This window comes from Desmodus rotundus, chromosome 7, assembly GCF_022682495.2.
Source record: "Desmodus rotundus isolate HL8 chromosome 7, HLdesRot8A.1, whole genome shotgun sequence".
NCBI classification, from domain to species: Eukaryota; Metazoa; Chordata; class Mammalia; order Chiroptera; family Phyllostomidae; genus Desmodus; species Desmodus rotundus.
Genome location: NC_071393.1, coordinates 20,616,389 through 20,643,747, shown reverse-complemented (window position 1 = coordinate 20,643,747; position 27,359 = coordinate 20,616,389). Strand labels below are relative to the sequence as shown.

At 58.7% G+C, this 27,359-nt stretch overlaps 2 protein-coding genes across 15 annotated transcripts in view; one reads left to right on the top strand and one right to left on the bottom strand.

The window, feature by feature from the left end:
- TANGO2 (transport and golgi organization 2 homolog) overlaps positions 1-12,000 on the bottom strand; it is a 30,995-nt gene extending 18,995 nt beyond the window's left edge. The window contains exons 1-3 of one of the 11 annotated variants that reach the window (XM_045192766.2): positions 6,932-7,138; positions 5,698-5,904; positions 12-108 (exon numbers count right to left, since the gene is read on the bottom strand). In XM_045192766.2, the coding sequence (XP_045048701.1) occupies positions 12-67 (56 nt within the window). In that variant the 5' untranslated portion in view covers positions 68-108; positions 5,698-5,904; positions 6,932-7,138. The other 10 variants (XM_045192764.2, XM_024557223.3, XM_053928712.1 and 7 more) reach the window with 10 other exon arrangements.
- Positions 12,001-15,562: 3,562 nt separating this feature from the next.
- The window catches only part of ARVCF (ARVCF delta catenin family member), a 44,660-nt gene continuing 32,863 nt past the window's right edge, over positions 15,563-27,359 (top strand). For all 4 annotated transcript variants that reach the window (XM_053928339.1, XM_053928335.1, XM_053928336.1 and 1 more), the window contains exons 1-2: positions 15,563-15,773; positions 20,778-20,831. The gene's annotated coding sequence lies outside the window, so the exon portion shown is untranslated. The remainder of the gene's footprint in view (positions 15,774-20,777; positions 20,832-27,359) is intronic.

Here is a 27,359-nt window from a genome sequence, read left to right as displayed (position 1 = left end):
GGGGGGGTTACCTGTATGCATTTTTGGAAACAGGGCGAGGATCAAACTTAAAGAAGATGATGCACATGGGTCCCCAAGAGTGGCTTTGTTTACACGGGGTCACAGAGTCTGTGGGAAAAGGAAAAAAGTGAGTTGAGTAAACAGCGGACAGTAGAACCGCCTTCCCTGAACCTGCGATGTTCTTGGACTGGGAACAGAACCAGCTCTGTAATGCCCGTGACCCTTGCGAGATGCGCCAGTCATGTGCCCAACACCGTGATGCTCACCAGCACTGCACAACCCTCTCCCTAAACATACACACTCATCAGCATTAGCCAGACCACCCTGACGCTGGCTGTGCTCACTGGCCCCGGAGCGCACGGGGGTGGCAAGTGGGTGCTAGCGGGAAAAAGTAGCAACAGCAAGAACCGCAAGCACAGCTGGAGCAGTGGGCAGGGCAGCCAGCCCACACCTGCCCTGGAGCAAGGTTCTGCAGCTTGCTCCGTGGCCCTCACCCAGCCTGCCCATTCCCTCCCCTGGCAGTAGCACCAATTCCAGCCCCCTGCCATTCAGTGCAGGGCCACATCACACCCGACTGGCCTCAGGGGGCTCGGCAGCAGTGTCTACCGCAGGCCCTCAGCACTCCCACAACAGCCCAAGCACAGCCAGACACCCACAGGGCCCTGCACACCCCGTCAGCCAGGGACAAGGGGCAAAGCACATGTGCTGGTGACACAGACACAAACTCAGGTGATGGGTGAGGACTCGCTGTGCACCTCCTTCCCTCCCCCCAGGCCACGCACAGGTCCCTCACCTGGGGCCTCTGGAGCCAGCAGGGTTTTTCCCTACAAATGAGTTGAGAACTGAGGTGATATCTCAAGGCCACCAACCCTGAATAAGGTGGCTGTGCAGGTACTGAAGGGAGCCAAGAAGATGCCCCAGAAGAGCCTGGTGAGCAAGCGGGGGAAGATGTGCTCAGTGTGTGTGCATGTATGTGAGGCCGAGGGGTCTGAGCCTACATGTCAGTGCATGGATATGTCTACCTGTGTGCTTCTGTGTGCATGTGTGCACGTGTGTCTAGAGAAGGCCATTGAGCCCAGGTGCCCTAGCCTGGGGCACCGTGGGCTAGGGAGGGTCCGTGCAGTGGCCGGTCTCCAGATGTTATGTGCACAGCACCTGCTGGAGTAGGGCCTGGGCTCCGCCCCGGAGGCACAACTGTAAAACTGGTCTGTGAGTTGGGGCCTCGCTGGGGGCAGGGGCAGAGGCAGGGGAAAGATGCCCCACCCAGCCCATCCCTTCTCTAAACTTCCATATAAGCCATGACTACTCTGCCTCTCTACCCCAGGCCTCAGAGCAGCCACCCAGGGAAGGGGGCCAGCCTGCTGTGTGGGACGCCAACACAGAACCCCTGCAGGCTTGTGGGCAGCAGGCATGGGCCAGAGAGGGCTCCAGCTCACTGCCTCAGGCCTGAGCCCCCGCAGCTCCAGGACAAACCCATTCCTCACCATGGGGAGAGGCAGACAAATAAAGATGGGGACAGCACCTCTCTGATGTCAGTGAGTCACTCCTGGTTCTTGGGTCTCTGAAATGAAATCCTTCCTGTCTCAGGACTCATAGAAGGGGGGCATTACCACCACACTGACCCTGCCAGCACCCACAGGCAGACAAGTGGGCAGGAGGGGCTGTGGCCACAGAGGAGCCAAGGAGGGGCCAAAGGCCATGGCCAGCACCACAAACACAACGTTGGCTGGGAGGCACTCGGAGGCTGCTAGCTCCCGGGCCTTGCCATGGACAATGCCATGGTGCTCCCACCCCTCCACACACTCCTGCTCACTGTTTGGGCTGGGGTGGGGGGGGCGGGGGCAGGGGCAGCGGAGTGAAGGACTGGCTCCACTGCTTCCCACACACCCTGGAGCGACCCCCCAGGACCCAGCCCCGTTTCTCCTGGCCTCGGCAGGCAGGGCTGTGGGAGACGGCGCGTGTAAAGCCCACCGTTGTGCAGGTGAGGCATTGTCATGGCGGCTAGCAGAAGTGCCACGTGCTAGGGGATGCCAGCCATGTGAGATGGGCTGCTGGCCACCAGCCTGAGCTGACAGGAGCATTGTCCACCCTTGGGCCCCCCATAGTGCCCACTGGCAGCCATCACTCTAGGGGGGCCTGACAACCATAATCCTGGTGGGCGGCCTGAGGGGGCCCACACTCCAAATGCTTGAGAGAATGAAAACATCGTAGAAGCAGCCAAGAGCTAACAAGGTCATGTTGGATTTAACCAGCATCTTGGAGAACATGGGCATCAGAGAGGGAGAAAAGCAGAGTTCGGGGGCCACTCCTGCCCTGGGCCATTAACTCATCTGGTCAAACCAGGCTCTGGTGGCCCCGGGAGTGAGGGGGACAGAAGACAAAAACCCAGGGCTTCCCTGAGACAGAACCTAGTGGGAAACCAAGAAGTCCCACAATAATTTCTCAGACCAACAGCAGTACACAGTCAGAAAGAGCCACATACCGGAACAAAGCTCCATGCACAAGAACCAGCCGAAAGAGACCCCCACAGGTCTCATAAACCAGCCACGCTCTGCCTGCAGAAAGGGGGATCTGGGGAATATCTGCAGAGAAAAGCAGGTTCGCGAAGCACCAGAAAGAACTTTCAGAAATGGAAGCTATAGGTAACTATGAATTAAAATTCAGCAGTGGATTTCACAGCCGATCAGACAGAGCTGATGACATGAGTCAGCAGAATCATCCAGAACGCAGTGCAGGGAGTCAGGAAGCATGCTGGGCCTCCGAGGACTTCAGGTGTCCCAGCCGCCGGGTACAGCTGACAGGTTTCCAGCACCTGCCACCTGACCACAGTCCAGCACAGAAGACAGAGACCCCTCAGCCCAGAGGAGCCGGTCCCTCTCAGGCACAGCAAGCCCCACACAAGGCCGTGGTGAGTGTGGCACCCAGCTGCTGCAGGCAGCGGTAGGAGCCCTGCCAGCCTCTCCCTGCTGACATCCCACTCGTCCAGAGCCCCGCCGGACGGAGGGCTATTCTGAAGGCTGCCAGGAAGAGGCCATTGTGTCTGCCTTGGGCCACCACATCCCTCCCTAAGCTGCACACCTGGCCACTAAGTGAGGCCACTGGCAAAGGGCAGGTCTGGCCCCTGATGCTAACAGACCATATGCAGTGGACCCACCCCCAACTCAGCTAAAGCACCCCACTGTCCTAGCTGCAGGTGAGTGGCAGGCTAGCCCTCCAGATGTAGCAGGGAGGACTCTGCAGTCTGAAGAGAGGCTGCCGAGGGGTCTCCAGGCAGCCTGGTGTCAGAGGTGTGTGGGCGCAGAGCCCAGGGCTGCGGCCGTGACGAAGGTGCAGTCATTAGGAGGGAAGGACCAGAGGAAAGCCAGCCCCTGGGGAGGGGACCATCAGGAACTGCCTTTCTCTCCAATCCCTCACCCCCCACTCAAGCCAGGCCCGCTGCCCGCTGGCCCCTCCCCTTCCTGGCTTCACCTCCTACCCACCCTAGGACCCTTCTTCATCTATACCCGATATGCTCCCTCAGCAAACTCCTGGCAGGTCCCATGGGTGCAGGGTCCTCCTCCAAGAGTGCCCCCACCCTGGCCTACCATGGAGCTCCAGCACCCTTCCCAGGGCCTGGCGATGTCCTTCCTGACACCCACCCCTGCTCATTCGGCTACCTTGTCACCCCCGCTGACTTTCAGGGCTCTGAGAACAAGTTCTGGAGACAGCCTCTATCATCCCAGTCCCTGCCCCGAGGGCTGGGAGCAGAAGAGGGGGCAGGTGGGGGGCTGGAACTGCCCACAGTGGCAAACAGTGTGCTGCCTGCTAGGCCACTCGGGGCCTCTGAGAAAATGCTCCTCTCCACTTCCCACAGCTCTGAGGCCAGCAGAGGGAAAGGGGCCTCAACAGGTCCCATCATGCCAGGTAAGGCTGGTGGCATCTACGTTTCTCAGGAAGGGCTCATCCTGAATGACATCTGAGCTGGTAAAATCTGCAGGGGAGGGTGGGCAGCATCCCGGGAGGGAGAAGCATGCTTGGTTTTCTCGGTGAAACCCCCTCCCGACCTGTCTCCACCTCCACCTGGGGCTCGGCCCATAGGTGCAGGCCCAGGGGGAATATCCATAGAGAAGTAGCCCAGAGAAGTAAGGGCTATGCAGGTGCTGGGGTTGCTCCTGAGGGCAGGGCAGCCAGAGCCAGTCCACAGCCAGAGAAAAGGCAGGCAGAAGAGTCCCACAGGATCTGAACAGGAGCTTCATTCACCACAGGGCTTAAGGTGGGCATCTAAGCAACACAGGAAGCCATGTCCCACCTCTGAGTCCCGTGCCCAGGGTGCCGCCTGCCCCAGGAGGCCAAAGAGGCCACATCAGCAATGCGCGCACTCGGCAGAGCCTTTGGACGGCAGGCGTGAGCCGTCCCAGGCCCGCCCTCTGCTTTCCCTCCCTCACCCTCACTTGGCCTCCAGGCAACCGAAATGGAGGCCAGGGAACACAGGGCACAGGGAGGAGGGCCACACAGGAAGAGGCCCACACAGAGCTTGGCTCTGGTGAATGACACACTGAGTCAGTGGAGGCTGGGCCCTGGGTGCCCACAGGGCAAGGGAGAGGACAGCTGGGGAGCCCCTTCCCGCACTGGGCATTTTATAGGCGTAATGTCCCCTCACTGAGAGCTCAGCTTGACGTCACCCGAGAGGTTCACTGGTGGGATGCCTACGGGCTGCACACGGGGTGAAGGAGCAGGCACACGTGGGGTGCTACAGTCCTCCCTGGCCTCACCTCTGCTCCCAGGCAGCCGCCTAGAAGGCCAGGACACCCGCAGCACTGGACCTGCACGTCTGCATTGCCCCGGCACAGCCACAGCCGCTCCACCCAACATCATCGTGGAAGCCCTGGGAAGCCAGTGATGGGCAGCCAGCTCCATCCCAGCCACAGTGGAAAGTCACCGTGTCCACGTGTGGTCCCCCTGGGGGCGCAGTTTTACAACCACCTCACACTCAGGGGGACCGGTCCACAGGGACAGAAGACCCCAGAGTGTGGCCCAGGCCAAGGAGGAGAGTTGTGTGGGCAGCAGTCTTGAGGGACAGCACGAAGAGCTAGAGAGCTCTTGGAGCCCTGGAGGTGGCCACACATCCTGCCGGGTGCCTGGGACACCGGCACAGCACTGTACAGCAGCAGGCAGCAGAGCCGGCCACAGGGAGGAGCCATCTCCACGCTGCAGGAAGCGTGTCGCTCAGTGCTCACTGCAGCCTGGGCTGTCTGTACGGAAAACCAGGGGCTGGTCCCGCTGGGGAGGAGGCTGGCATCAGTGGTCCCCTGTGCCCCTGGAGCGTCCTCACCATGGTTGCTTTGCGAGGCCATGTTCCACGACTCACACTGACTCGGACTCTCCCAGCTGCAGCCAGGCAATCTGTGTAATCCCCACAATTCCACGTAACACACTGGCCTCTGTGAGCCTGGCCAAGTGACAACTCTGCTGGAACAAACTACCCAGGACTTTTCTGGCACTGAATAGAGAGTAGCATGAAGTCCTGCCTAGACCAGGAAGACTGCAGCTCCGGAAGCGCATTCTCTCTGACGATGTCCAGTACAGACTGAGACGGTGACAAAAGTCCCCAGCCCAGGAATTGCAATTCCGGCTGGGCACGTACACGAGGCTGCACAGGCGAGACCAGCATACCACACCTCACACCTGCCCACTCACTGCTGCTTACCAGTCACTCACCCTGGGGCTCCCGCTGTGACCTTGGCTCTCCTAGACACAGCTAAGAAAACACTATTACCCCAGGGGTGGCCTCCACCAGCTTGAGTGTGCATCTCTGCCAAGTCCTCCCACCTGCAGCCTGGGCAGATCCACGTGTGCAGAGCAGGGCTAGCACTTCCCACGTACACCTGGAATCTCTGGGCACACCTGAGTCCCTGGAGGATGGACCTGTGAAGCGTGAAGCAAAAGGAAAGTGTCTTCTTGAAACCAAAGCCAAGAGCTTCCCAGCCTCTCTGAGAAAGGCAGCTGAAGTCTCCCCAGATCACAGCTCAGCAAGCCTGGCTTTCCCCTGTCTAACCGCCTGGTAATTCCAAAACAGGAAGGATGGGTCACAGATTTGGCACCAGCTATTCCTAGTGTGCTGGCGCTGGCTACAAAGCACAGGAGCTTTCTAGGCACTCACGGCCCATCTGCTGATAGCGCTTTTGAGTATTCTCCTGGCCTGCTGCGACCCGCTGCTCACCCACTGCCTCTGAATCGCCCCCTCCGGCTGGTGCCTCCTCCTTCCTCCTTCCCTGCCTCACAGAGGACCAACAGGGCTGTTCCCAACAGCCACGTGGAGCCGGTAAACTGCCTGTCAGAAGGATCAAGCTCTTCAGTGAGTCAAGCTTCAAATCTCACTCCGTGTGGCATCTAACAAGAGCACAACAAGAAAATGACACAGGCTGACAGGCTTGGCCAAAGGCAGGTCAGAGTAACATGCCAAGCAATGTGGCAATGACTGCGGTGGCTCGGGCAAGGGCCACGGGGACAAGACCTGGCACCCTATGGACTGGCCCACAGCCTGCTGACCAACAGGTAGGATCTGCTTCCCCGGCCCCCCTCCACCTGGCACAGAGACAGGGGGGTGAAAGGCAGGACAGGCCATCGAGCTCACAGAGGCCACAGGGAGAGGAGGCAAGAAGGGACTGAGGACCACTGACAGGGCCTCATTGTCACTGCCAGCCTGGATGGACAAGGACCCAGCAGGGCGACTGGCAGACCTTAGTACTGCTGGGGGTGGTCACGCACCCGTCTGCAGACCCCACCTGGCTGCCCACCACACCCACCCAGAGCCCCCAGCATACCCTCCAGCGTTTGTACCAAGGGCTCCTCCCTTCCCTTTCCTGCCAGCCCACCCATTCTCTCACGCCTGCTGCAGGCTTATCAGCCCACCCAGTTCAGCCTCTCTGTCCCCAAGCCCAAGGCTCCACACCTCCTGCTACCACAGCCAGCAGCTCCTGTGGCCTGTGGCTATGGCTCCCACTCCCAGGTCACCCAGGAACACACTCTCATCTGAAAAATTTCCAACTGAGCGCCTCCAGCAAAAGCCCCCACTCCAGTCAGCTGTGTGCTGCCACATCTTCCTCCACAGAGTACGGGTGCACAGAGTCACCACCCAGGCAGGATCTGGTTGCCCGTCTTCCCCGTGACTGGCTATGCAGGTCCATCCTTACCAAGGGGCGGTGTCCCCAGCCCGCTCGCTGTGGCCCAGCTTCCCTAGGGGGTGGAGTCCTGTGCACAAGCTCCACAAATGGGCAGAGGACCTTCCTAGGACAGTGACCCAGGAGGCGGAATGGCCCAGTCAGAGGCTGAGGCTCTCAGGTGAGCACACATGGCCCGACTCCCTCCAAACATCCGGTGCCAGTCTGGTCCCGCCCCCTCCACCCCTGGGCGGAACCTGCCATGACTCACCCTCCTGACGTGGCAGGTAACACTCTCACCAGTTCCTTGGCATCCTCTAGTACCAGCACGTCTTGTTCCCACCCGCCATGTCCATGAATCACCGATCTGGATACTGAATCCTGGGCCTCCGCTGCGCTAGCCTATAGCGCAGTTGATGCAGTGTGGACAGGCCTGTCCTGTGTGCTTCACGAGCCACAAATGTTCTCTCCCAGTCCATCCCCTGCATTGCGGCCTTGCCTGTGATGGTACCTATCTGAATGTCTTGTTATTGCCTTGACCAGGCAGCTCGGTTGGTCAGAGCATCATCCCAATACATCACAGCTATGGTTCGATCCCCAGTGAGGGCACATACGAGACTCAGCCAATGAATGCATAGATAAGTGGAACAGCAAATCAATGTTCCTCTCTCTGTCTCTTTCTCCCTCCCCTTCCCCTCTCACTCTCTAAAATTAATAAATAATAATAAAAGGATCCGATTTACTTTGAAGTCTGTTATTTTATAGTGAATCTTCCCATCTTTCCTGTATAGCGATCACCCTTCCTGTCCCCAAACAAGAGCCCCTTTCTTGACTTCCTTGCCTGGTCATATTTTGGTTTTGTTCTCGGATCTGTGCAGTGTCTGCCCGAGTGGGTGGTATGAGGGATGGGCTCCCGTGCTTCCCGACTCCAGGGCATCCAGTCTGTCCAACGTCATCGCACCTGGACACCCAATCACACATCCCCTCAGGGACCTGCATGTGTCACCAGGCCTCTCAGTACTCAGGTGTCTGGGGGACAAGTCTCCCTTTCAGCCACTGACACAGTCTTCTAAACCTCTGACGGAGCATGCCACACCCCACCCCTGGCGGCCACACCACGAAGCTACACAGGCGAGGAAGTCTGCAGCCCAGAACTGAAAGCCACCCCACGTCCACGCAGTGGCACCCACGTACTGGGTGGGAGAGAAGCCAGGGCAGAGCCACCTGGTCTACAGGACGCTAAAGGGCACAAGGGAGACATCTGTGTGCTGGCAATGGTTTCCACACCCTCAGGCGGATGGTGACTGGGAGGCTGGGCTCGGTGTCCCATCCATGGAGCTGGATACTCACAACGTAGGTGGTTTTGACGTCAGGGAAGTAAAACAGATTGTCCACCGTCCAAAGCTGCCCGTGAGGAGCAAGCGGACAGACCCGCCCTCCTTCCCCACTGGCTTTGAGATGTTCCTCTGGGTGGGGGGACAGGATGAAACAGAAAAGTCCAGAAGAAGAGGCTGTTCACAGAAAAGTGGACAAGAACAGACTCAGCCCTGGCTCAAAACGCCTCAAAACAGGGACCAGGCACTGCTGGGCTGTTGTGAGTTCTGCACAACCACGCCACCCACCCGAGCTGGCGTCAAGGCCACACCTGACCACTGGAGCAGAGGGGCGAGGGGGACCTGTACCCTCAACAGGGTCACTTCCATTTGTCAACTAAACAGGCAAACAGGGCATCTGAGCGGTGGGGACAGGCCAGGTCAGAATGCAGCAGTGTTTGGCAGGGACGGTGTCTTCACCACACAGAGCCAAGGGGGCCAGGAAGCTCAGGAAAGTGAGGTTCCCTGTTCACATCAAAGCAGTGTCCTATGCCCTGGCCGGTGTTGCTCAGTGGGTTGAGCGCTGGCCTGTGAACCAAAAGGCCACCAGTTTGATTCCTAGTCAGGGCACATGCCTGGTTTGCGGGCCAGGTCCCCAGTTGAGAGGCAACCAATAAATGTTTCTCTCCCTCTCTTTCTCCCTCCCTTCCCCTCTCTCTAAAAAATAAATAAAATCTTTAATTAAAAAAAAAAATCAGGGTCCTACCCAGCTGCCTGCGCTAAGACTCTGGACTAAGGTTAACTGGTCCCTACAGTCAGGTCCCATTTCATTAGGCCAAGCACTTCACACATTTGGAAATACATTTTTCAGTCTAGCCGGCCTGCCCATCCAGTGTCGAGGAGCCGTGCAGAGCAGGGGATCCCTCGGGCCTCACACAGGAGGGCTGCAGAGCCAGGCACCTCCTCCTCACCCTGCAACTCGTCTCCACCCTGTAACAGCTCCCAGGGGCGGAGCTGGAAAGCCTGAGCTGCTCTTTTCACGTGACGCCTGAAGTCCTCCAGGCGGCTGCCACAGAAGAGGTAAACACACATGGGAACACAGTGTCGCTGTTCCCGGCCTTGGCTAAGAAAGCCCTGACGTCTGTAAATACCCTAAGCAGCCGGCCCACTGCAGTGCTCCACCCTCCCCACTGCTCAGCGACTGAAGACTCAATCTCTGTTTTGCAGTTCTGACTGTTAAGTGGCATTCACCATGACAAATTCTCTATAGTGATACTCTCTCCTAAGATCTCTGAGATGTTGCAGGAGAGCTAGTTCAGCCTCACACGAAGTGTCATTGTCCCTTCACAGTTCAAAGAAGCAGCACAAACGAGGGGCACGGTGAGCATTAAGGAAACGAGGCAGCCCCTGTACCTCGGCCCCTCCTGGCAGGAACACTCGGCTCCCCCATAGGCCAGCCCGTCCTCCCAGGTCCCTGCAACCTGCGCGTTAACAAAAGAGGAAGGGGCCACCCTCCCACGAACCCCTCCAAAGGGGATGAAAACGAGCACTTAAAGCTGGCATGGCACGGAAGACTTTGCGGGATGAACCCCACGTGGCAGCAGTCACCAGGAGATGGGGATGGGCCTTTTGTACTTTGAAGTGTGCACCTATTATTTTTGAAATCGAAAAGGAAGTTGAGAGAGAAAGAATAAAGCTGCACTGAAAACCTGAGAGGGCAGCCCAGTGGTTCTGGCAGATCTTATTTTCACGGAACCCATCGCATAGCCCATGGTCCAGACCCAGAAATGCCAGGCTCTGCAGCGCCCTCCTCACACGCAGACCGATGTGTCAGCCCTGTTCTCACACACCTGGGGCGTCAGTGTCAGTGTGGCCCCACCTCTAGAAGCCTCCCAGTCTCCCTCCCGCTTCTCTCCAGACAGGCTCTGGGGTGCCCTCACCTCGCCCCAGAGGTCCTCAGCAGCACCCCCTGTAGTTCCTTCAGAGAGCCCGCCCTCTCGTCTGGAGGCCAAGTCCGAGAACACAGCACATGGTTACACCCACGCAGAAACATAACCAAAATGACAGCCCTCACGTAACGGCACAAAGGAAACACGAGGCCATAATAACAGCTCAGGGGCTGGGCAGCCGGGCAGAAGGGATGGCCCGTTGCTTTCGTGCAGAGAGGGACTGTCGTCACCACACATCGGAGCAGGCAGTGGCCTGGTCTGAAGGGCCTGCAGTCTGTGGACACATCATAACAGAAAGCTACAGGACTGGGGTAAATGGTCAGGGGCCTGAGGGTGGGAGTACCAGAGCAACCCACTCTGTCCCACGGGAACACTGGGGTCCTAGAGAGGGGGGTTGGAGGGGGATAGAGGCTCCGCTGTGTCCATCTGCCAACACAACACAGCCACCCTCTCCAGTTGCCACCACTCTACCTGACAGGTCACCTGACGCAGGAAAACTCCTGGGAGAGAGACCCAGAAGGAGCAGAGGCACTAGGAGCCAGCCCTGGCTCTGAGTGACCTTGGGAACACCATTTACCCCTCAGCCTGAGTTTTCTTCACTGTGAACAGTGTTTGGCCAATGAACACTTGCCCCAAAAGTTTGCCCAGGGGACCAAAGACTCCCAGAGGACCATCAAGCAAGTGTGAGAAAGCACTTCCAAAGCACTACCAGCTGGAGACACCCCTTGTAGCTGTCACCACGTCACAGCTGCCTCATGGAAAAGGGCACTGAGCCCAAACAGCAGCAGCAAAACAGTAGTCAGCAAGTCTGGAGCAGGACGATAAGCCAGGCCTGTACTGAGCATGTGACATATTCGCAAAAGAATGGTGGCCTGAGGTTCAGGGACTGGTGCAAGGGCAGAAGGTTCCCTCTACCTGTGGCCCAGAATGAAGCCTGGAAGTATGGAAGGCGCTGGGGTGAGGGAAGGGGTCTCAAAGGCTGGCAAATGAGCCAGAACTTGCCCTGGGTGCAGCCCTACCCAGCCCCAAACCCCGATGCCCTGGTGGGAGGGTTTGACCACCTGAGCTTCCCCAGGAAGGTCTTCTCCAGGCGCAGGAATAACCCAGCATTTGCTGCCTACTCAGACGTAGATTAGCTGTTACCCTGCGGCCCCTGCAGCAGGACGCCGGGAGGCAGCAGCGTGACTCAGGGTTCCATAAGTGACCGACACCGTGACCCACCCACCCTGCAGCCACCACGCAACTCCCAGCACCGCCAGTCTCTACTTCCCTGCAGTGACACCAGCCCTGCCTGCCAGTGGGCTCCCTCCACCAACCACCCGATCCGGGCGGGCAGGGATAACTAGAAACGCCTTCCAGTAACGCGTGGGGACCTCAGTCGGCCGGGGTTGGTTTGGTTTCCCCGGACACGGCCGCTAGATTTCCAATTCACGCCTTAGAAAGGGGAAACTGAGGCACGGGGAGGTGGAACCCTTCCCTTCCCCTCCAGCGCCTCCAGAGCCCCGCGCCCCGGAGCCCGGGCCTGCCCCGCGGGGAGCTGAGTCCTCCAGCCGGGGCAGTCAGCCGCGCACTCACCGCCTCCGCCGCCGCCGACTTCCGGGTGCCGCGCCCGCGCGCCACCGCCACCGCCCAGGTCCCGCCCCTGACACCATCTACCTGCTCGCTATTGGGTTTTCAGGCTTGGGGCGGGGCAGCGCTCTATAACTTGGGGTACGGTTGGCTACGAGCGCTGTCGCTCGGGGGCTGCAGCCCTCCCGGCGCCCCGCCCTCCGGGCTGCGCCAAGCTTCAGGGCTGAGCTGGTGTTTGGGGTCCTATGACCCCCGCAGCCTCTCAGCCTTCTGCGCACGCCGGCCCTGGGGACCCCCGCGGGAGGTCGCAGCCGCGAGTTCACGCCTTCGAGACCGCTCAGCGCTGCGCCCTAAGCTCCCCACGCTTATCGGTCACCTACCCATCCGGAGGCCCTCGCTGGAAGCACTAAAGGGATGCTCACTTCTAGACCCGCCCCTCAGGTTGGGTCCTTGTCTCCCTGAGACCATCCAGTTTGGGCCTCTGAACCTGGTCATCCTCTCCACTGCAAGCCTGATACCCTGACATGCCTACCACGTTCAGCACAGACCCTGGACCAGGCATTCCAGCCACCGTAGCCTCTGAGCTCATCTGGAAGCTGTTTTGCAGGTCCAGGCCCCAAGGACGAGGGGCTGGCCCACCCCGATCTGTACTAGATGAGTCAGTGAACAAGAGGCCAGGAAAGGGCACTGACGGGGGCCTTCCCAACTGGACAGAGGCATTCACTGGGCTCTCTGTCCCCACTGTCTGGGACCTGCTGAGTGTAGGGAAAGTGGAAAATCAGAGGCTCAGGGCGGCTTGCTCCAAAGTGGACACCATGCAAACTATAACAAGAATGACAGTTATATCAAGGATAATAATGTGCTAAGCACTCTAAACCCTGTTTTTTCAGTACACAGATTTCATTCATGCCATCTTACAGATGCAGACACCAGGACTCAGAGCAGTTATGTGGTTTGCTTGAAGTTAAAAAAAAGTGGCAAGTGGCAGTGGCTAAATTAGCTCCACAGCCTGGCACTGAAGGCCTTGATCCTGACTCCAAGTGCTGAAGCCCTGTGGAAGACTAGAGCTCAGAAAGGGGAAGGGTCTGGCCTGTAGTCGGCAAAGACAAGAGTCAAACCCAAAGCTGCACGACACCCCGAAGACCCGTGGCACACCACTCTTTCGCCATTTCACCTGCGTTCCTCCTGGAACGCAACAGAAGCCCTTTGCAGGCATGGGAACAGAGGACTTCAGATGCCAAAGGACTCACGGCCAGCAGGTGGCAGACCCAGCAAGACACGAAGTCTCCCTTCCTATTCTGTTACCACTGACTCGCGTCTGGATGACCTCTGGTGCTAGGAAGCAGGCAAGACCAATCAGATGGGTTGAGGTGGGCATCTGAGCCCTGGGGTCTCAAGGCTGCAAGGGGCTCGCTGCCGTCCCATAGCCTCAGACAGGGAGCTCACTCCCTTGTGTGGCCATGCTTTTGGTGTCTCAGTATCTGCAACTGTTGGAAAGTTCTTCCTGACATCCAGCTGAAAACTTTTCCTCCCTGTAGCTTTCCTCGCATGCTCCAGGGAGATCCCTACAGACTGGGCCACTGGCTGAGTCAAGAGAGTGGGAGGTAGGGAGGAGACTGGGTCCTGGTCCCTGTGGCAGAGAGCGAGTGGTGGAGGCCATCTGTCCTGCTCTCGGACCTTCTGACCCCCACCTGCAGCCTGGGTCATGGTGGGTCACTGCCGGACAGTGGCAGAGTCCTCTTGGAAATGTCATTGCCCACCCTGATCCTCTGTAGGTGTTGGTGATTCCTCTCAGGGGCAGACGGTGTCTGGAACCCTGTCAGAAATTAGCGGGGAGAGAGGTGACTGCTTGGGCTGATTTAGATGCACAATCTCAGCTGAGGTGGTCTAGTCCCTTTTGCCACCAGTAGCAAGTGTGTGGGGAAGGGGTGATGCTGGACCACAAGGTCACTGCGAGAGGAGGGGATCCAGGAGGACCAGGCCCAAAGCCCTTGGTGAGATCTAATCTAGGCCAGAGTGTCACCAATGGTGTGGTTCCATGGGACAAGAGCTGTCTTGCTACATGGCGCCTTTGTGTTCCAGAGAAGGACACTTCACTCTGCCTGCCCAGAGCTTTGAGCAGTGTCCCTATACCAGGGTGCCAAATGGCCATCACCTCAGGCGCCAACTCCAGTACGTTGGCAGTGGCTGCTTGGCACCAAAAGGCTGCTGGGATCAGTTTGCGTTGTATGCCGAAGCACATAGGGGCCCAGTGGTGGTACCAGTGGTGAATTCTAGCCCCAAGGCATTTCCCTTTCCTTGTTCCAACCAAGAAACAGGGTGAACACTCTGGCCCCTGACATGGTGGGTAAGACAGGAATGCCAAGTGCCCCCATTAGCAGTGTTGTGGGCAGTTGGGCTCCTTGGGTGGTTGTGGGGAATATGATGATCTGAGGATTTGGTCATCTCCAGGTGCAACCAGGACCCAAAAAGCTTAGGACTAAAAATGAGCCAGGATTACTGGTCAAGGGGCCATTGCAGGAACCTCCTGAAATCATCCCCCATGGGCAGCATCCCCACTGGTGCCTCCCACACCACAAAGGTAAGTGGAGTTGGCCTAGGCTTACAGTCCCATCCATGGTCACATGTATGCCGTGTGTCATTGCAGGGACCAAGTGGCTGCTCTCCACCTGGCAGGGGAAATACAACCTTTGCTGAACTCAGCCTGGGTGGCTAAACCCCACGATGTTCCTCTGTGACCCCAGGGGAAGAGTGGAGGAAGTGGGACTCCAGGAAGGGGGGTGATAAAGGCACAAATTCTTCCTCTCCAGGCCCAGATGTACCGCGGTGGGATGAGAAACGTGAGGGAGGGTGGCGCCCTGCAGGGTGGTGTCTGTAGATTCGGGCCTGATGGTAGTAGATGAAAACCCTTGTTCACCGAGGGGTCCCTTCCTGCCCTTGATATGCTACGGGCCCTCACGCGCGACAGCCTCCCTGGGCCAAGGCCGCACCCTGCCTCTGCTGTGGGAACCTTGGGGGCTATGAGGGTGAGGGAGCCCAGGCCCAGGTATCAGAAGGATTGGGTTTGGGTCCCAGTGACCTAAAGCAAGTGAAACCCTCTCTGAGTCTCAGTTTGCCATCTGCAAAATGGGACGAGAGCAGAGCTCTCCCTCGCGGTTTGTGTGAGGAATACAATTTGATGTGGCAAGGGGGACAAGGCGCGCAGCGCCAGGCGAATAGCAGGTGCTAGTGAAGGATACCTGCGAAGTGAGGGGTAGTGAAAGGGACAACGCGGCCGGAGTCCTGGGAAGGGGCGTTAGCTCTGCCAGACCCCGCTGGGGGCCGGACGGTTCCGGGACGTCCTCGAAGGCAGGCGGGAAGGAAGGCCGCCGCCGCCGCAGCAGCAGCGGTCCAAGCAGGTGCCGGGCCTCCGCCGCTGTATAAGGGGGCCGGTGTCGGTCAAGACAGACACCCATGTGGCCCAATGGCAAGCTGGTGTCTCCCTGAGCCTGGCCAATTGACGCCGGTTGCCAGGCCGCGCTGGGTCTCCGGACCAATGGGAAAATTTAAGGGTGGATGGGGCGGGACAGAGAGCCGCTGGCCAGGTCCGCTTTGCGCACGGGCCACTGGAGGGGCGCAAGGGCTGGCCCGGGAGCTGCGCGCTGGGCCCAGGAGGGTCAGCACCGCACAGGTCTAATCCAGGGCCCCGCGAAAGGCCACCTGCAGCGCGCCCTGGGGTTGCCGCATCGTGAGCGCTCCGGGACCTGGGGACGCCGGTCTGGGGGCGGGGGCCTCGCTGCGGAGCCGCCCACGCCGTGCTCCAGGTAGGCTGGGGCCGGAGGGCGGGGCCGTTGGGAACCTAGGGTTGGAACTGTAGGTACCAGCTCCGCAGAGGCCGGGTAGGGGCGGTGTCTTTGGCTTGGAGGCTGGGCGGGGATCGGGGGTGAGTATCGGAACCGCCCCACCCGCACCTCTTCCCCGCCGCTGAGCGCTAGACCCTCGACCGGTGGGCCTTTTGTGCGTGGCCTCTGGGCCCTGCCCTACTGGCCTGGGCTCCTGCATCTCGCGACACTAGGCGCCTTGTAGCCAAGGCTGTGCAACCACGGAAACTTTCCAACCCCTGGAGGGGCGGGGTGGGGGGGTCGGGGAACTTTCCTGGGGCGTTTCGCCGCCGGGAAGGGCCGGGCACAGTGGAGCCAAGGGGCTGTCTCTGCGCCTTGTGGCTTCCACCTAGAAGACAAGGGAGGGACGCTGCCCGGGGTCCGTCCGCGGTGCCCCGACCTAGGGTCCCTACCTCTCACCCCCACTCCCCCCTGTGCGGCCTCGGTGGGACACCGGGCCCCTAGCAGAACAGCGTCCCCCCCCCCCCACTCGGAATGCTACTCAGTCTGGGTTCGCTTGAGGTGTCGCCAAGGGTGGGCAGCCTGGGATCCCCAGCCTTCCTTTAATCACTAAGTAATTAAATGTTGGGTACTTACAACAAGTCACCGTTTCTAACCTATGCAGAGTGTATCGCTGCAGTTCCCATTCACTTGAGACCCAGACGTGCTTAGAAACAAGGTTAAGAGAATAACCCACCCAATGGGGTTTGATCCTTTACCATAGATTCTTAACATAATCTCAGGTGGTTACCCCTTGCTCGTGCCCCTTTCCCTTGTCACCCATGTCACCTTGCAGGACGCACACCAGGTCACGACTCACAAACTCAGGTGCTCATGGGATGAGCAGCTTAGTACCTGTAGGGGCAACCTGCCTGATAAGGGCAGCACCAGGGGCACGCTGGGAGCCCTCCACTCTTTCTGCCTCCTTTCCCAGACCCAGGCTGCCACCAGAGGTCCGCCTGCCCTGAGCAAGTCCTACCTGTCTTGTGCCCACTGTATCTCTGGGATGGTGCCGGACACAGGGACAGTCAGAGCCCTCTGCCCAGGATGCTGGGCCGTGGCCAGTCAGTTTCTGAGCAGGTGGTCCAGGCCTCAGGTTTGGCCGCAGTGTGTGGCCGTGAATCCAGAAGGTATACTTTGTCCCAGCCTCGCACTATCCCACCCACTGTACCGTGTCTGTCCCGTCATCCCCTCACATCTGTGGTCTGCCAGAGTCTAGCACAGAGCTAGGCGCAGCACTCTCTGTGCTTGGGACACTGGGCCTGGCCTGAGGAGGAGGGTCATATGAGTACGGCCAAGCCAGACCCACCCTGCTCTTCCTCTCCGGCTTTTCTACAGGACACCAGTCTCTGATGACCAAGTCCCTCCTGGAAGAACTGGGTCCAGCCCCCAGCCCTCAGTCCTACTAAGTTAGAGCTGCCCCCACCTCCTGCCGCATCTGGACTGCATAGTGCCCCTTCCAGAGGTCACCGCTCAGGTCTCTTTCTAGTCCAAGGTCCCCCTGCATCTATCTCCATTCCTGTTTCTGTTGCATAAGAATTTACGGTGGGTTCATTGTGCCTCCTTTACCCCAAGAGACAGGCTGGGGGACATGAGGAGCAGGATCCTTTGCCTCCAAGAGGAGCCAGGAACTGAAGCATAGCTGCGGGGGAGGGGGCAGCGGAGCAAGGATACCATGCATGTCAGAGCCTCAGCCAGCCCCTAGCAACTGCCCTTGGCCTGGCCTCAGCAGAGAGAGGGAGGGGGCAGAGCTGGGGTAGAGGACCAGGGAAGGAAGGTGGGGCCCTGGGGCCGGGGTAGGGTTGGAGGGGCACAAGGGGTTCTGGGAACTTAGGCCTTGAGAATGGCTCACGTGGGGGAAGTCATCTCTTCTTCTGTTGCCAGCTTCCATCAAGATCAGGACAAGGTCTTGGGCCATCCCGCAGGAGCCCCCTGAATTGGAAAGTAACCAGAGGGGCACACGGGGTCAGGAATCCTCTCATGGGCCTTCCCCACTGGGAGGGCTGCACATCCTGACCTATTTCACAGCACAGAAGAGCCCAGAGCTGGTGGGCAGCTACATCACCTATACAGTTCCCCCCTTTCCCCTGCCCCTCCTGGGCCAGGCATAGGCCTTCCCACTGCTCCAGTGGACCCTTGAGGGTCCAGCAGCCTCTCAAGCAAAGCTGCAGCAAGCTGAGTGAGGCCACCAGAGGGCATCAGGACCATCATGGCCAGCAAGACTGGCTCCACCCAGGACCCTTCCTAAGGCACCCCATAGGGAGGCCAGAGCTCTGCTTTCTCCAGGTTGCCTGTTCTGGGTGCACAGTTGGAGAGGAGCAAGGATCCCTGGAACAAGTCCCCTCAGTACCCTTCAGAGCCCCTCAACACCTTTGGTGCAGGCAGGGGAGACCAGAGGTCTGGATGGCGGGTGGCTGAGCACCAGCTTGAGCAAACACAGCAAAGGCCGGGCCCTGCACCTGCACAGCCCTGAGAGTGGGGACTTCTCAGTTGCCGGCTCCCTGCTTCCATAGGCCGGCCCAGCCGTCACCAAGGGGTCCAGGCAAGGATTCCGAGTGAGCCACTCAGGGAGGGGCTGTGCCTCTCTTTGCCTCACTGTTCTTGTCTGTAAAGCAAAAGGGTGCAGCCCAAGTGGGCGCCTGTTCACCAAGCACCAAGTTACCAGAGTGCCCAGCGGCTTGGAAGAGTTCATCAGGGTTCTCCACGCTGCAGCAGGACTCGAGGCTCTGGTGCAAAGCGAGAGCTCAGGCAGGCCTGCTGGGCCCTCACCTGAGCTCCCCCCGCCCCCAATGGCCCTGAGTCACCTGCCCAGCCCTCCCAGCCCCATTCTTCCTCTGGACTCCGTTGGTGCCCATGGGAGCCGCCTCTTGTTGTCAGTATCTGTGGGTCCATAGCTTGGTTTTCTGCCCGCATGGCTGGCCCTTGCAGGCTGGCCTGGGCTCCTGCCTCAAAGATACAGCAGGCCTTCCCAAGGCTGGGGGTGAGTATGGTGACTCCCTCGACTCCAAGGCCCTTGGCACAATGTGGTCCTTGGCTTGGCAGGTGACCCTAGAGCCAGCAGACCAGCCCTGAAGGGGTGGTGCGAAGGACTCCCCACAACAGTTACCCCTCTGCTCTCTCATCACAAATCCCATCACTGGTTCAACCTGCATGTCTCATCTGTTAGTCTATCTGTCTGTCCATCTGTCCACTGCCCTAGGACTTCTGTTAGGCTCTGCCCCGCCCTGACCGATATAGCACTGCTGTGACAAGGGGTCCCTGGGGATGGAGACCCACGCCTCCTCCATGCCCTCCCATTACCCTGCTTCCACCCTCCACCTTTCAGAAGCTCTTCCACGGACCCTTGCCCCCCGCAGCCCTGCAGACATCCCCACACACACTAGTGTCTGCTGCTAGCCCTCTTTTGCATCTGTGGAGTTCTTGGCCTAGCAGGAGCCCCGTGAAGAGGGAGCACATTCTTCTTGTGACTGCACATTCCCAGCTCCAGGAAGACCTGAGTTCAAGTGCTGGCTCAGGGCTGCCTTGGCCAGACCCAGTTTCCCCACCTGTGCAATGGAGTATCAGGCCGATGCAAAATGTTCGGTGAGCGTCTGTGCGATGGTGGTGCCCAGCCAGCACTTTAGGAGGCTTCTCATCAGGACTGATGTTAAAGAGGCACGCAGTTCTCCGGGACGAGATCTGTGTGAACATTGAAACCCAAAACCGAGGTGTCCCAGAAATATCATTCTGAGCAAAAGCTGACCCCTGAGCCTCAGACAGCAGGGCAGGAGCAGCGGCACCTGGGCTGTGGGCAGGAGGGCTCAGCGGGCAGGTGGACTCTTGTACACGCCTCCCGTCCCAGGGCACGTGCTTGCATGCGTCTGCACGCGTGCCCGGCTTGAGTCCCTGCCCTTCCCTGCCTCTGGCCCCAGTGCCCTGACTCCAACCCCATGATCCCCCCAACTTGAAGCTCCTCTCCTTGAAGAAGGGGCTGTCATGAGGTCCCCAAAGGAAGATTGGACAGAGGCTGGAACAATCTGGAAAACACTGTAGAGCCGAGGAAGAGAGCTCCCATCGCCCATGTCCCCCAGGAAATGGCCTCCCATCTGGGGCCCAGACCCTCCCTACCTGTCTACGCCACCCTGGTTTTCCTTTTCATGACACTGACACTCTGGCAACATCCCCAGGCTGGCTCAATACGAGAGCAAATGTGTCCCCGAGGTTGTTGGCCAAGACAGGAGGCCACGTGGGTCCTCCATCCTCACTTCCGTGGGCATGTGAAGGGCACTTGGCCATAGCTTTAACACCTGGGGCCCGGGACTGGGGAGCTGGGCTGGCCTCGGGGAGCCTCAGAAAAAGGAGGGTGGCCTGTCACACAGTTAGGGGGAACAGGGCAGGCGGAAGAGACACCTAGCAGGTCGTGACACCCTATGTGGGCCGTTTATCACAACGAGGCACACTCAGCCTTCTGGAAGGGGGACAGGTGTTATCATCAGCCCACGACTCAGTCACACTTTTTTTTAAAAAAAAAAAACAACTTTATTTTTAGAGAGAGAGAAGGGAGGGAGAAAGAGAGGGAGAGAAACATTAATCAGTTGCCTCTCATACATGCCCCTGGCTGGAACCGACAACCTAGGCCTATACCCTGACCAGGAATCGAACCAGCACCCTTTCACATTACAGAACAATGCCCAACCAACTGAGCCACACCGGTCAGGGCTCAGTAATTACACTTTTGAAGGATAGTCAACAGCATTAGAAACACAAGGGACCGTGGAATTCCAATGCAAACTGCAGATGTGATGGTCCCAGTCGTGTGGGTACAAGAGTGCCCACAACTGCTTATCAGAAGCACCCCAGGGCAACCTGGGGGTCAGGGATGACAGTGCTCAGCCAGGAGTCTGGCCACATCTAAGAGAGACAACCTGGCAGGTGAGCCTCACGAAGTGCCCTCTGGTTTCCCTGCAGGAGCTGGAGTCAGCAGGATGGGCATTGGGACATGCTAATCTCCCCTTGAGACAGGTAGGTGACCTGGGTTTGGCCTGGGGACATCTCCTCACACAGGACACCAGGATGTCCTGGTGGGCTGGGCTAGTGTGGTCCACAGAGGGAGGGCATTGGTTCTGGGTGGTGTGTGCTTCCAGTCAGCCTCTCATGGGTGGGCACAGCCCCCTGGGCTGGACAGGGCTGGGCATGGGGACTTCCTGCCATCCCTGCTTGGATTCACTGATGGCCTGAGTGGACAGCAGCCACCGTTAGACATCTGTCCTGCAGTGGGGCCGGCTCACCAGGATGTTAGCTGGGCCGTTCTCCACCCACCTTTACTTGGACGTCTGCCACAGCAGTGTCTGACATTGGCACCGCCCACCCAGTTCTGCTCTTAGCTCCCGGTGGTCCCTGCTGCCAGGGGACACTAAAGCCACCAGTTGGGGACAGGCAATGGGCCCACATGCCAGAGCACCAGGAGAAGGGTGCTGAGGCCAAGCAGCAGGCTTTGTCAGGTCCAGAAAGCAAATGTTTTAGCTCTCCCAGCCATGAGGACTGCCACTCATGGCCACACTGGTCTGCGTTGTAGAGCGAAAGCAGCCACGGACAAGCCGCTGAGTACTCTGACTCCCCTGCTCACAGCCCGATGCCACGTGCTTGTCCATGGCCTTGGGCATTATCTGTGTTGTGGGTTCTTCTGTGAATCACAGCTCTAGGGGGATGGGGCATGGTGCTGGGAAGTGTAGCAGGAGGCTGAGGGGTCCCTGTGTCCCCAAAGGCCCTCTGAATGGTATGAAGGTGTGCCCTGCTGACACCCCAGTCTGCCAGAGCTTGCTCTGGTGGTGGCTTGTCAGAATGCCCCCAGTCACTCTTGTCCTTTGAGTGCAGGCTCCCAGGCCTTAGCCCAGCGCCCGCCCCTGCCTTGGCCCCACTGGGTGCTGTCTCCGCGGGAGGCTCAGCCAGCCCAGCTCTGTGGATCCTCAGTGTCTAGGTGTCCAGTGTGGAGGGCCCAGCCCAGTCTGTGCTCGGGTGGTGGCGAGAAAGCTGTAGCCACAGACTCAGGAGCCCTTAGGCCTCCAGATGCCTGAGTGTCCTGGGCTGAGGGCTATACAACAGGAGAGGCGTGGGGTACCCTGCTCTTTTCTTGTCTGTTCCCTGAGACTTCAGCTGTGGGAAGCTGCCAGCTGGGCTGGTAGGAGCAGGGGATCCACTGCCATCTGGCTGTGTGGGAGGACTAAGGCAGGCAAGCGTCTCGGTGGCCAGGTTGGTGGGCCATGTGGGGGTTCTGGATTGGGTTAAAGAAGCTCAGGCTGTATCCAGGGCTCAGGACATGGCCTTTTTATGGCACAGGTGACATGGCATCTGGCAGTGAGGGTGGCAGGTGGCTGACCCCCAGCCCCCTTAACTCCTGGCAGGCCACCAGCGACAGAATGACTGCTCTGATAACTGGGCCTGCTGGAGGCTGCCTGCCACTCTCGCCCGCCATCACTGCCCTTGCTTGCACTTTTCCTGTCCCTGTCTCTCCCTTCCTGTCCCCCGCTCCTGGTTTTCTCCCTGTTTCTCTCAGGCCCTCTCTGGGCAGTTCTGCCTCTCCCTGCCTCCTGCCTCCTATCCCTGTCTCTGTCCCTGTCCTGCCCTTCTTGAGGGTGGTGATTGACTGTTTTTCTCTGCCATAAACACTAGTGGGACAGGTGGCGGTATTTGTGTCATCTTTGCTCTGGGCTGGGACTGTGTCAAAAACTGGGCAGCAGAACCTTGGCCCTGAAGGAGGGCTCCTTGTTCTGCCGGGCCCTGGGGTAAGGCCCCGCCCACATCAGAGGAAGATGGGGTGGGGTCCTTGGGACGAAGTTGGGATGGGGCTGATGGCAAGCACCCATGTGTCCCCCATACTCACCTTCAGCCATTTAGCACCTGCTTGCTGAGCTTCATGTTGGACGCTGGGCATTGGAACCACGTTAGGTCCCTCCCTGCCCTGGGGGAGTCCCCAGCCTGGCTGAGGACACAGCAACAGACTAGAAAAAGGAGTGACCAACTCTGGAATTGCAAGATGGTGAGGAATAGCAGGGTGCCGAGAAGGGGGAGCTGGCCCTGACCAGTGTGGCCCAGTTGGTTGGGCTTTGTACTACAAAGCAAAAGGTCACTGGTTCGATTCCCAGTCAAGGCACAGGCCTGGGTTGTGGGTTCAGTCCCCAGCTGGGGGACGTACAAGAGGCAACCAATGGAAGCTTCTCTCTCACATCCATATTTCTCTCCCTCTCTTTCCCCCTTCCTTCCCCCTCTGAACATAAGTGAATAAAACCTTTTAAAAAAAGAAAAGGAAGCCGGAACCCTGAATGCAGCATGGAGGGTGATGATGATGCCAGGCCTAGGCAAGAGAGGCCCTGGGGACAAGGGTGCTCCCCACCACAGCCCTGCCCACACTGATAATCTCCTCTCGGAACCCACCCTCCACTCGGCCTTTGCACCTGAGCCGGCCTTTGCACCTGAGCCGGGCTGCGCTTCTGCGAACGCTGGCCCCCAGCGGGGGTTTCCTGGGGTTTTGATGTGTTTCTTAGCCATTGGTGAGAGTCTCTACACATTCAAGTACGAATTCTTCTCTTGTCTGTCTGCCCGCTGCCAGACTTTTCAGCCTTTTAATTGTTGCTTGTGATGGTTTACATGGTTCGGAAATTTCTCACATTTTGTGGTGGAACCTGTTGACATTTTTCCTTGTTTCCTTGATGCCTTGTTCTATGCATCGCCCTCCTAGCGTGTAGCCAGGTAAATCCACATTGATCTTTTCCTGTAGGTATTTCTAGTTTGGTGTTTCTATCCAAGGTTTCATTCATCTAGAATTTGTTTTGACACAAACGTGAGGTATCTGAACTGTTTCTTTCTTTTCTTCTTGTTTTTTTTTTTTTTATTTTGAGAGTGTGTTTCTTAAAGCTGGGGCCATGAAACAAGGAAGGGCTTAGGGTAGAAGAAGCAACAAGAGAGAGCCGAGGTGGGGCTGCTGTCAGCTCACTGGAGAGTCAGAGAGAAGGGGCCTTGGGGACAGGATCGGGGGTGAGCCCAGGACCAGCTGCTGCTGCCCACTGCTCCCCTGGTTGCAAGTCTCATGGGGCCCTTTAGAGTTGTGGAGACACATACCTGCAGGGGAAGAAGGGGGGAAAGGAAAGGTGTGGGCATGCTCCTGGGAAGGGGAGCATGCTGAACTGTTTCTTGACTAATATTTTCTGTCACCATAAATTGGAAATATTGCATAATGTGTCCTCGGGCGTGCGGTGTCCCCGGCAGGCACCTGGCCCTTGGCCAGCACCCACTGGATTGTTAAGGAGATCAGGTCGGGGCCTCCCACGATCAGCCTTTGTTCTCAGAAGTCAGACTTTCTGCACATTTACTCTGCAGGGGCACGTTGAATCCACCCTGTCGGGTCCCCTCCCTCTGTGAACTCACCTTAGGCACCTGCTGTCTGGAGCACTCCGGGCAGCCCTGCGTGGGAGTGTGCCACGTGCTGGCCTGTGCACGCCTGCTCTGTTTTCTCTGTGTCCTGGGCTCGCAGCCCCTCTGAGCTCCCTTCATTACTGCAAACAGGCCCCCGCCATCGTGGGGCCCCCTCGGAAGCCCCAAAGGTGGCCGGGTCCCTTTGTAGTCATCCAGGCTTTGACAGCTGTGTACTACCTGTGGCCAGGGACAGCTCCTGAACCACCTGCAGTGAGGGGCATGGGTCTCCTGGTGTCAGTGTTTGTGGTGTCCCTTGTCTAGGTGGCTTTTGTTGTGCTGTGGGGTATAAACTGGCCTCTTCCTCAAGGGTTATGGGCTTGGCATCCCCATGGCCGCAGAGGGCAGCTCCACCAGGCCAGGTGCTCACATGTGTCCGGTCGGTATCTCAGCCTCGGGGGCTGTTAGGTGTGCTGTGGCCGGCCAATCTACCTGCCATGCAAGGATCTTGCCCATGTGACTGGAAAGCCTGGTGCAGGCTGGCCCACTGCCTTCTCACCTGTGGGCTGTTCTAAGCCAGGCACCGAGAGGCCTCTGCAATTGGACTTGTGGGTCATTCTCAGGGGAGCTCAATGGGAGAAGCAGGAGCTGAGACCACGGCCCCAAGCCCCTCCCCACCCCTAGAACCCGTGCATCCCGGGTGAGGCGGGAGGAAGACCGTGTACGAGGCATGACTCGGGTTCAGGCCCCGGCTCTGTTTGTCTCACAAGCCGCATGCAGGGCTCTGTGCCGGCCACTGCAGTTATGGAGTGTATGCCACGCCAGCTCCCGGCTGTGCCGTCCCACACTCAGGGTGATTCACAGATGGTGGCAGGGACAGTGCCTTGGGGCCAGCCTGGTGGAGCCAGCTGTGCTCTGCCCACAGGTCCCCTTGGGCAGCCCCTGCGAGCCCACAGTGGCTGTTTCGGTGTGTTTCCCATGGCCCCCAGCCCCATCACTCTCCTCCCAGTGCATGCCCACCCTGCACTCTTCTCTTACAGCCTCCCCGTGGGCCTCTCACCATCACTCTGGCCAGAGCTGGCTTTGAGCCGTTCCCTGGACTTGTTCTGCTTTGTCCCCCTTCTTGGACTGTCCTCTGGAGAGCTGCCTGTGAAGCCCCCTGGACCATCAGGGAGGGACCTCCATTCCCCCAGGCCCTGGGCGCCCCTGTCCCAACAGGACCCTCAGCTGGAGCACCTGCAGTCGGCAGCTCTGCTTCTCTCGCCCACAGGGAAGGCTGCCCAGGGCCCTAGTCGGGGAGCCGGAAGCCCCCCGCCCCCATGGTGCATCTTGCCAGGTTGATGTTTGCAGTTGAGTTTGGTATTTCAAATATGCCTTTAGTTAAACTTTTTCTTTTCAAAATATTTCACTCTCCCGAAAACCTAATTAGGCCATTCATTCCTCTGAATGTACTTGCTGCTGTCTGCATTTTGTGAGCTAATGAGGCTGTGGAGGTGCTGCCAAACCCATCTTCCCAGGAGGCTTTTGCTCTGTGCCCTGAAGGGAAAGGCCTCCCCTGTGGCCGTGGCTGTGGCTGTTCCTGGCCAATGGGATCTGGGCTCCAGAGCTGGGGGGAGGGGCGGTGAGTATATAGATAGGGAAACTGAGGCCTGGGGCCCTGAAGAGTCTGGATGGCATTGATAGAAGGGCCGCAGCCCCAGCAAGACCCACCCTTCACAAATCAGCATCTCCTGTCACCTCTCATCGCCTTTCGGCACCTCCCACACCTCCTGTCACCCCAGGCCCAGGGTCAAGGCCATGGTCTCAGTGATGCCATGGAGATGCCTCCTAAATCCCACTGGGCCAGGCTCTCCTGAGGGGCTGAGAGTCAGGGAGAGGCCACAGCACCATCCTACAGACTCTAAGTGACAATGGCACCGGAGCCTCCTGTTTTGCCTTTTTAATAAATTATAAACCACTATGTGGTTGTTTATAGAAACTGTAGACAAACCAGAAAAGAAGGAAAAAGTAATAACTCCTATCACACCCCTCCACCCTGGCACTGGTGATCCTTCCTAAGCTCCTAGGGAGGCGGTTTCTGCGTGGGCGCGTCTAAGCTGCAGGGGAAGCGCTGTGACACCCCTTCCCCTCCCCAGCCTCTTCTGGGTTGATGCTTTGCCGGAATAAGACAGTGGGTGCGCCTCCCTGTGCCAGCCCTGCCACTCCTCTCCCCGATCCCCTGGCCCTTACCCCTTGGGCCTCTGCACGTCCCCAGATAGGCTGCCCCCGGTGTGCCCGTGGGGTTGGTGCAGTAGCCGCTGCAGCCCAGAGCTCAGGAAACATGTTCCATCGTGGACACACGCACTGTTTGCCACATTCCTTCCGCATCGGGGCCGCTGAGGTAAACATCTTGTGCCCAGAGCTGTTTTTCTGTTTTTAAACCACTTGGGTTTGCTCTGACCTTGCGATCCAGGCAGGTCCAACTGTGCCGCGTGCTGGGGCAGAGCCTTGGTGGGGATTATCAGACTAGAGCAAGGCCTGAGAGTCACCTGAGTCCGCTGCACCCCAGGGACCTGCACAGGAGACAGACCCCCTCCAAGGCAGACAGTCCAGGCAGCCACACCTCTCCCACTCCTGTTCCCCCTCGTGTGGCATGGCAGCCCAGGTGCCCCAGCAGGTGTGTGTGAGGTGACACCACTCCTGGGCTGTGCTGAGGAATGTGGCTGATCAGGAGGCCAGGCTGGTCCCCAGCTCTGTGGTCATGGAACAGTACAGCTGGGGCCATCCCCTTCCCCTCTGCTTCCCCCAACCTCAGTCCCCATCCTGGGCACTTCCTTGGCCCCCACCCAGCCTGGTCCCCTTGGGATTTGGAGGCCTGGTGGTACCACACTCCTGCAGATGATCCCCCAGATGACCACCCCTGAGGTAAGTCACTGGGACCCTCAGGAGGGGCTCATGGATGGCTCTGGTAGTAAGAGTGAGTCTCTTCTGCGCACAGCTGGAGGTAGAGGGTTCAGGGCACCTGGCACCCAGCCCCCACTCTCTGCCCTATGCAGAGGCCTGTGATTGAGTGAGGGCTCCAAGGCTCTGCTGAGGGTGCCAGCTCTGCCGCTTGAAGCATGCCATCGACCTTCCAGTCTGCCTGCCTTGGGGACCTTGTGACCA